An 8188-nucleotide genomic window follows, 5' to 3' on the forward strand; every position below is an offset into this window, starting at 1 on the left:
GGGGCACCGGGATGGGGCACACCACACAGGGTACCGGGATGGGACACCGGGATGGGACACACCGGGAGAGGGTAGCGGAATGGAGCACACTGGGATGGGGCACACCACATAGGGTACCGGGATGGGGCACCGGGATGGGGCACTGGGATGGGGCACTGGGATGGGGCACTGGGATGGGGCACACCCGGACGGGGCGCACCGGGCAGGGCAGCGGCCGCTCGGCTGGGCTGCGGGCAGCGCGGTGCCGGTGCGGTGGCGGTGCCGGTGCGGTGCTGGTGCCGGTGCGGTGCCGGTTCCGGTGCGGTGCCGGTTCCAGTGCGGTGCCGGTGTCGGTGCCGGTTCCGGTTCCGGCGCGGTGCCGGTTCCGGTGCGGTGCGGGGCTGGTGCCGGTGCGGGGCCGGTGCGGTGCGGGGCCGGTGCCGGTGCGGGGCCGGTGCGGGGCGGGCACGGGGCCGGTGCGGTTCCGGTGCGGCGCCGCCCCGCGGGCCCGGCGGGCGGAGCGCGAGGCGGGGCCTGGCCTGGCCCATCCCGGCGGGCCCCGGCGGGCGCTGCGAGGGCCTGGGCCGGGCTGCGGAGCCGCCGGGGCACGGGCGGGGTGGCGGCGGTGACCCCGGCGGTGCTGGCCCGGCCTCTGCCGTCCCTCCGCGGCCCGGGCCGGCGCCGGGGGCCTCAGCGCGGCGGGCCCGGGCGCTGCCCAGCCCTGCGGGGCCGCGAGGCCTCTCCGGCCGCGGCCCCGGCCCCACCAGCAGATATAAATATCCAGCACCGGATTACGCCAAGTAGGACGCGGTGAGGGCTCTCGGAGGAGGAGGCAGGAGGCCGCGGTGAGGGGCTGCGCTGTCCGACCTGGCTCCCCCCCAGTCCCGGCGCAGGTGAGTCCCTGCATCCCTTCGGGATGAAGCTGAAGAAGCAGGTGACAGTGTGTGGAGCTGCCATCTTCTGCGTGGCCGTCTTCTCCCTCTACTTGATGCTGGACCGGGTACAGCATGACCCCACACGACACCAGAGCGGGGGCAACTTCCCCAGGGTGAGTTTGGAGGTCTGGGGTGAGTGAGAGGGGTCCTGGGATGGCAAGCAGGGACATTCAGCCAGGGCAGTTCATGGGGAGCCAGCCCTGGCCTCTGGGCATTAAGGTGCCAGGGTCACGACTGGCTCCCCACAGCTGTGGGTGACCTCCTGCCCCTCGCTGTGCCCCCTGTGTCCCCAGAGCCAGATCTCGGTGCTACAGAACCGGATCGAGCAGCTGGAGCAGCTGCTGGAGGAGAACCATGAGATCATCAGCCACATTAAGGACTCGGTGCTGGAGCTGACAGCCCATGCAGAGGGGCAGCCGGCATTGCCCCAGCACCCCCTGAATGGCTCTTGGGTGCTCCCCCCTGAGAGTCGCCCAAGTTTCCTCTCTGTGTCCCCACAAGATTGCCAGTTTGCTCTGGGGGGCAAAGGACAGAGCCCAGACCTGCAGGTGAGGGTCTGGTGGTTCTGCCAGCACATGAGGGGTCCATACCTGGGCATCCATGGAGTCCGGGCTCCACTCTTTCGGGGCTGTCAGCACTGTCTCCTACCCGCAGATGCTGGCTGTGTACTCCCTGCTGCCGTTTGACAACCAGGATGGTGGTGTCTGGAAGCAGGGCTTCGACATCACCTACGAGCCCAACGAATGGGACACAGAGCCTCTGCAGGTGTTTGTGGTGCCGCACTCCCACAATGACCCAGGTGAGAGGCAGGGGTTGGCCCAGCTCCTGCTGCGCTGCAGTGCTGGCAGGGAGGCCTGGGCCCCCAACGGTGACCCCCGCCTGTGCTGCCAGGCTGGATCAAGACTTTCGACAAGTACTACTACGACCAGACGCAGCACATCCTCAACAGCATGGTGCTGAAGATGCAGGAGGACCCGCGCCGGCGCTTCATCTGGTCTGAGATCTCCTTCTTCTCCAAGTGGTGGGACAACATCAGTGCCCAGAAGCGGGCTGCTGTGCGCAGGTAGGGCTGCCCGCCTGCCCCCACTGCCCACCTCGCTCCCAGGCAGGCTGAGAGCATAGGGTGTGTGAGGGAATGGCTCTAGGGATTGGAAGGCTGCCATGGGCCCTGCGCTGCTCAGCATGGGGTGCCCTCAAACTGCCAGCAGCCTCCCAGTGCCGTCGGATGTCAGAGCCACTGCCTTGTGGAGTGAGAGGTGGGAGAGACAGCTCTTGCCCTGGGCCCCTCCCTGTGCTGATTGGGCTGGGGAAATTGTGTGCGAGGCCCTGGGCACCCCTGGAAGGGTAGGAGACCTGGAGAGCAGGATTGTGTGGTGAGACAGGGCCCCCTTGTCTGAGAGCATTGGGGATGGAGGACACAGTGGAGGGGGAATGGGCTGTGGTTGGCACTGAGCTGTGGAGGGATGACTCTCTGCGTGGGGGCAGCATGACAAGGGGGGAATGGCAGTGGTGGCTGTGGGGGCTGCATGTAGACTGTAGGCGGCTCAGGGCAGGGGGACTCTGCAATGGACACATGGCTCATGCAGGGCTCTGGTCACATCTCGGGTGTCCCCTGACAGGCTGGTGGGCAACGGGCAGCTGGAGATGGTGACGGGCGGCTGGGTGATGCCTGATGAGGCTAATTCCCACTACTTCGCCATGATTGACCAGCTGATCGAGGGGCACCAGTGGCTGGAGAAGAACATTGGTGAGAGCCAGGCAGATGGTGGCTGGGGCCTGCCTAACGCGCTGCAGGCCTCCAGGTCCTGACAGGACCCTCCTCACAGGAGGTGCTGCTGGCCCAGCGTGGGCTGACAGGTCTCTGTGCCCCCAGGGGTGACGCCGCGGTCGGGCTGGGCCGTAGACCCCTTCGGGTACAGCTCCACCATGCCTTACCTGCTGAAGCGCTCCAACCTGACGGCCATGCTCATCCAGCGCGTGCACTATGCCATCAAGAAGCACTTTGCTGCCACCCAGAACCTGGAGTTCATGTGGAGACAGGCGTGGGGTGAGGGGCTGCCGGGAGGGGACTGCAGAGGGGGCCCTGTGGGGCAGGTGGCAGCGGAGAATGGCTACCAGCTGCTTTTCTGTGCAGATGAGCCAAGCACTGGGAGGCATTATTGCTGCCCTGTGGGACAGCCTCAGGGTGACTTTCCACCTGCCCCCAAGTCCAGCAACATGCTGGGGGAGGCTGCTGTGCCCTCTGAGCTCCCTGTCAGACTGCTCTGTCGGACCACTGTCTTTGGGCCCCCCTGCTCGGGGACAGGCAAGGGAGAGCCATTGCTGGTGCTCACCTGTCCTTGGTCCCACAGACCCAGACACCAGCACCGACATCCTCTGCCACATGATGCCCTTCTACAGCTACGATGTGCCTCACACCTGTGGCCCGGACCCCAAGATCTGCTGCCAGTTTGACTTCAAGCGCTTGCCTGGAGGCCGGATCAACTGTCCCTGGAAGGTGCCTCCCCGCGCCATCACTGATGCCAACGTGGCAGAGCGGTGAGTGCAGCAGGGGCAGGGGCACGCCACTCCCAGCCTTGTGGGCCAGCAGGGGCCAGCCTCATGCCCTGGCCCCCACACAGAGCCCAGCTGCTGCTGGACCAGTACCGCAAGAAGTCCAAGCTGTACCGCAGCAAGGTGCTGCTGGTGCCCCTGGGAGATGACTTCCGCTACGACAAGCCACAGGAGTGGGATGCCCAGTTCCTCAACTACCAGCGCATCTTTGACTTTCTCAACTCTCGGCCCGACCTCCATGTCCAGGTATGCGTGGAGAGCTCTGTGGAGCTGGGGGCAGCAGGAGGCCACGGCAGAGCACAGTTGGAGGGGTGAACAGTCCTGTGAGGGGTGATAGGAGCCCCCACTGCAGGAGCCCCGGCTCAGGGCTGCACGTGCTGTGTTGCAGGCACAGTTTGGCACGCTCTCTGACTACTTTGATGCCCTGTACAAGAAGGTGGGCATCGTGCCGGGGATGAGGCCACCCGGATTCCCAGTTCTGACTGGGGATTTCTTCTCCTATGCGGACCGGGAGGATCACTACTGGACAGGATACTTCACCTCCCGGCCGTTCTACAAGAGCCTGGACCGGGTGCTGGAGGCCCACCTCCGGTGAGGGGCAGTGGGCTGGTCCATGGGGCACAGGAGGTGTGCGGGGGGCACGGGTGAGGGGTGGCCAGGCAGTATCTGGGAGCTCAACAGCCCCCGGTCTGTGCCAGCTGCCAGCACACCGGGCTGGTGCACAGAGTGCCAAACCCTCACCCAGTCCCAGGGCAGTGTGTCCCTTTGCCACCCCCCTCCCAGGCCGGCCCCCGCAGTATTGTAGCACCAGGGCAGGGACCCTCAGTGGCTCTGTCCCTGCGCAGGGGGGCAGAGATCCTGTACAGCCTGGCGCTCGCCCACGCCCGCCGTGCCGGTGCCGACGGCCGCTACCCGCTCTCTGACTACGCCCTGCTGAGCAACGCCCGCCGCAACCTGGGCCTCTTCCAGCACCACGATGCCATCGCCGGCACTGCCAAGGAGGCCGTGGCCGTGGACTACGGAGTCCGGTGCGTGTGGGGGCCAGGGTGGCCTCAGGGCCTGTCTCAGAGGGGCTGGGGGGCTCAGGGCCAGGAGAATGGCTAGCTATGGGGATGCTGTGGGGAGGTCCTCCCTCTTCTAGGGAGATTTAGAGGGTGGCTCACTCTGCCTCTGCCTAGGCTGCTCCAATCCCTCACCAACCTCAAGCGTGTCATCATCAACGCTGCGCACTACCTTGTGCTGGGAGACAAGGACACGTACCACCACGACCCGGCTGCACCGTTCCTTGGCATGGTCAGTAGCACCAGCCCCTGCCTCCCTGCACGCTGGCACACTGTCCCCATGCCCCCAGGAGCAACTCTGTGCTGCAGAGGCCATGAAGAGAGCCCCAGATTGTGCCCATGTGCTTGGGCCCAACTGGCAGGGGCGTTGGGCACACCCCAACTCTTTACTACTCCTCCCCAGGATGAGACACGCTCCAGCCAGGACTCTCTCCCAGAGAGGACAGTGGTCAAACTGGGCACCTCACCTCGGTAGGGCCTCCTGCATTGCTCTGGGGACTTATGGGACTGTGGGGAGGCAGTGAGGGAGTACCTGTGAAGCTGTGGGTAGGTGCAGTGGATCTGTAGTTAGTGTGGGGCATGGGACATCTGGGGTGCTGTGAGGCTGGGATGCCAGCCCTGTGTTACCTCCCACAGGTTCCTGGTGGTGTTCAACCCGCTGGAGCAGGAGCGCCTGAGCGTGGTGCCAGTGCTGGTGGACACCCCGCACGTGCGTGTGCTCTCCGAGGAGGGGCAGCCCCTGCCCTCCCAGCTCAGTCCAGTGTGGAACTCTGCCACTGATGTGGTGCCCAATGTCTACCAGGTATGGGGTGCCCCACACCCACAGCCCATCTGTGCCAGCCTCCCGTCCCGTGTGCTGCCAGGGCACACTGGCAGCCCCGCTCTGTCCCTGCCCCGCACTCCGAGATCCCGCAGCTGCCGAGCCCCCGGGTGCCTGTGCGTGTCCCTCCTCAGCAGAGGCCCCGCAGTGCTGAGCAGGGTCTTTGCCCCACTGACCCCCAGTCGTTCCCTAGACGTGGGGGCTGGCTCAGGTCCCCATGCTGCCTGCAGGTGTCTGTCCTGGCCCGCCTGCCTGCGCTGGGGCTGCGTGTGCTGCAGCTGCACAAGTCCTTGGATGGCCACGCCACGCCGAGGTCCTCCACGCGCCTCTACCTGCATGGCCGGGACGTGCCCGTGCACAAGCCCGAGGCCCTGCCCCTGCACATCTTCCCGGCTGCTGCTGATGACTTCTGCCTGGAGAACCAGCACCTGCAGGCCTGCTTCTTGGGGCACACAGGCCTGCTGCAGGTGAGTGCAGGGCTGTGACGGGGCGTGGGGTGGAGGAGGGAGGGCTACATCTCGCTGCTTCACGCGCTTACTGCCGTGCCGGCACACACCTGCAGAGCCTGCGCCCGGCCGGGGAGGAGCAGGGGCACAGGGTGAGCAGCGAATTTCTCGTCTACGGCACCAGGACCTCCAAGGACAAAAGTGGGGCCTATCTCTTCCTGCCTGACGGCGAGGCCAAGGTACAGGGTCCACCTGTGGAAGCCAGCTGACAGCTGTGCCCGTAGTACTGTCCTCAGGCAGCAGCGTCAGCACAGCTGTCCCTCTCCCCAGCCCTATGCTCCCAAGGACCCCCCGCTGGTGCGGGTGATGGAGGGACCCCTCTTCTCAGAGGTTGCCAGCTACTACCAGCATGTCCAGACCGTGGTGCGGCTGTACAACGTGCCAGGTGAGGTCTTGAGGCTGTGCCAGGTGTCGCTGGCCCAGGGAACTGGGCCGTGCTGCCCTTGGGGCTCACTGCCTACCTGCAGGGGTGGAGGGCCTGTCCCTGGATGTTTCCTGCCTGGTGGACATCCGTGACCACATCAACAAGGAGCTGGCCCTGCGCTTTAGCACTGACATTGAGAGTGATGACACCTTCTTCACAGACCTTAATGGTTTCCAGGTATGCAGCAGGCTGGGGAGGGACAGCAGCTGCCCGCAGGGGGACGATGCTCTGGCACCAGGCACTGTGGGATCCACCTCTGGCCACTGATTTCTGTTCCTCGGCAGATCCAGCCCCGCAGGTACCAGCGGAAGCTGCCGCTGCAGGCCAACTTCTACCCGATGCCTGCCATGGCCTACATCCAGGACATGCAGAGCCGCCTGACACTGCTCACAGCCCAGGCCCTGGGGGTCTCCAGCCTCCACAGCGGTGAGCTGGGCTCTGTGTCTTGGGGACCTGCTGTGGAGCTAGGGCTGTGCTCCCCAAGGGAAGCAGGGGAGGAGGGTGCTGCAGGCTGGGCAGGGTGCCCTGGTCCTGCTTGTCACTGGGGGCTCTGTGCTGTGGGGTGTGGCTGGCGCCTGGTAAAGCCTGGGCTGGAGGGTCTTGCTCTCCACAGGCCAGCTGGAGGTGATCCTGGACCGGCGCCTCATGCAGGATGACAACCGGGGCCTGGGCCAGGGGCTGAAGGACAACAAGCGTACCTGCAACCGCTTCCGGCTGCTCCTGGAGCGCCGCAGCACTGCCAACAAGGTGCTGGCTGAGAGGCGGCCGCACAGGAGACCCAGCCCTGCCTTGGGATGGAGCAGGGTGGAGGCGTTTGCAGAACGCCATGTGTGATGGGCTGCGGTGTCCTCTCCCCTCTTGTCCCATTGTGCTGGCACTGGGCAGGGATGGGCCTGGAGCAGGGGGCATGGGGAGAGCAGGACGTGCAGTGGGGTCTGTCCCTGTGGAGCCACGTTGCCCTCATAATCACAGTGTTCTTGTCCAATCCCCTCGCTGCCCTCTATGCGTGTGCTGTGCCACCCATCCAGAGCTCCGGCTTCTTTTCCAAACTGGTCTCCATGTTTAAAGCCTTGAGCTTCCCTGGCACCAGGACTGGCAGCCCTGAGGTAATGGCCAGCCTGGCCCTGCTGTCTCTCCCTGTCTTGTGCACTAGCTGCTAGCCACTAGTCTAGCCAGGCTTGTAGCAGGTCTGTAGCCTGACCATCAGCTAGCCGGGGTCCTGTTTGGATGCTGGGCGGGGGGACCTGCCTGGGCAGGGGCAGCTCTGTGTGCTCTGTGCTGGCAGTGCCCGGTCTCAAGGCACTGCTGGAATGGAGGTTCTCTGGGCCTTGCCCGGGCTGTGCCTGCCTTCCTGGGCCCACACTTGACCCATGTGCTGCTTGGCAGGTGCAGGATGAGCGCCCCATCAGCTTCCCCTCTCTGCTGAGCCACATCACCTCTGTGCACCAGAATGCTGAGGCCTTGGTCATGCCCGTGGCACTGGAGAAGCCAGCCCTGCCAGCCCTGCGCTCCTTTGTGCCCCTTGCCACCACCGTTCCTTGTGACTTCCACATCCTCAACCTGCGGACGCTGCAGGCAGAGGTGAGCTGCGGCCCGGGGGCACTGGGGCTCTGGTGGGGGTCTTGCCCCTGCTGTCCCCAGCGCTGTGCCTCACGCTCCCGCTCCCTGCAGGATGACTCACTACCATCAGCTGAGGCAGCACTGATCCTGCACCGCAAAGGCTTTGACTGCAGCCTGGAGGCCAAGAACCTGGGCTTCAACTGCACCACCAGCCAGGGCAAGGTAGGGCCAGGCTGCCCCCACACCTCCGCTGGGCCAGAGCTGGGCCGGGACCTCGGCATGGCAGTCATGGCACATGTCAGGCTGTCTGGGCACAGTGCTGCCCCAGGCATCGCATCCTCACCTGGCCT

General features: G+C 65.4%; 1 protein-coding gene across 1 annotated transcript in view; it reads left to right on the forward strand.

The window, feature by feature from the left end:
• The first annotated feature begins 505 nt into the window (after positions 1 to 505).
• Positions 506 to 8188, forward strand: part of MAN2A2 (mannosidase alpha class 2A member 2) — a 9173-nt gene continuing 1490 nt past the window's right edge. The window contains exons 1-22 of the mRNA XM_038147269.1: positions 506 to 1027; positions 1208 to 1462; positions 1569 to 1713; positions 1806 to 1977; positions 2534 to 2661; positions 2788 to 2961; positions 3266 to 3452; positions 3536 to 3713; positions 3856 to 4058; positions 4313 to 4495; positions 4646 to 4760; positions 4932 to 4999; positions 5165 to 5330; positions 5579 to 5815; positions 5911 to 6033; positions 6125 to 6239; positions 6322 to 6455; positions 6563 to 6704; positions 6892 to 7025; positions 7307 to 7384; positions 7665 to 7859; positions 7950 to 8184. Coding sequence (XP_038003197.1) covers positions 896 to 1027; positions 1208 to 1462; positions 1569 to 1713; positions 1806 to 1977; positions 2534 to 2661; positions 2788 to 2961; positions 3266 to 3452; positions 3536 to 3713; positions 3856 to 4058; positions 4313 to 4495; positions 4646 to 4760; positions 4932 to 4999; positions 5165 to 5330; positions 5579 to 5815; positions 5911 to 6033; positions 6125 to 6239; positions 6322 to 6455; positions 6563 to 6704; positions 6892 to 7025; positions 7307 to 7384; positions 7665 to 7859; positions 7950 to 8184 — 3499 coding nt within the window. The 5' untranslated portion in view covers positions 506 to 895. The remainder of the gene's footprint in view (positions 1028 to 1207; positions 1463 to 1568; positions 1714 to 1805; positions 1978 to 2533; positions 2662 to 2787; positions 2962 to 3265; positions 3453 to 3535; positions 3714 to 3855; positions 4059 to 4312; positions 4496 to 4645; positions 4761 to 4931; positions 5000 to 5164; positions 5331 to 5578; positions 5816 to 5910; positions 6034 to 6124; positions 6240 to 6321; positions 6456 to 6562; positions 6705 to 6891; positions 7026 to 7306; positions 7385 to 7664; positions 7860 to 7949; positions 8185 to 8188) is intronic.

Source organism: Motacilla alba, chromosome 10 (assembly GCF_015832195.1).
Source record: "Motacilla alba alba isolate MOTALB_02 chromosome 10, Motacilla_alba_V1.0_pri, whole genome shotgun sequence".
Lineage (NCBI taxonomy): Eukaryota > Metazoa > Chordata > Aves > Passeriformes > Motacillidae > Motacilla > Motacilla alba.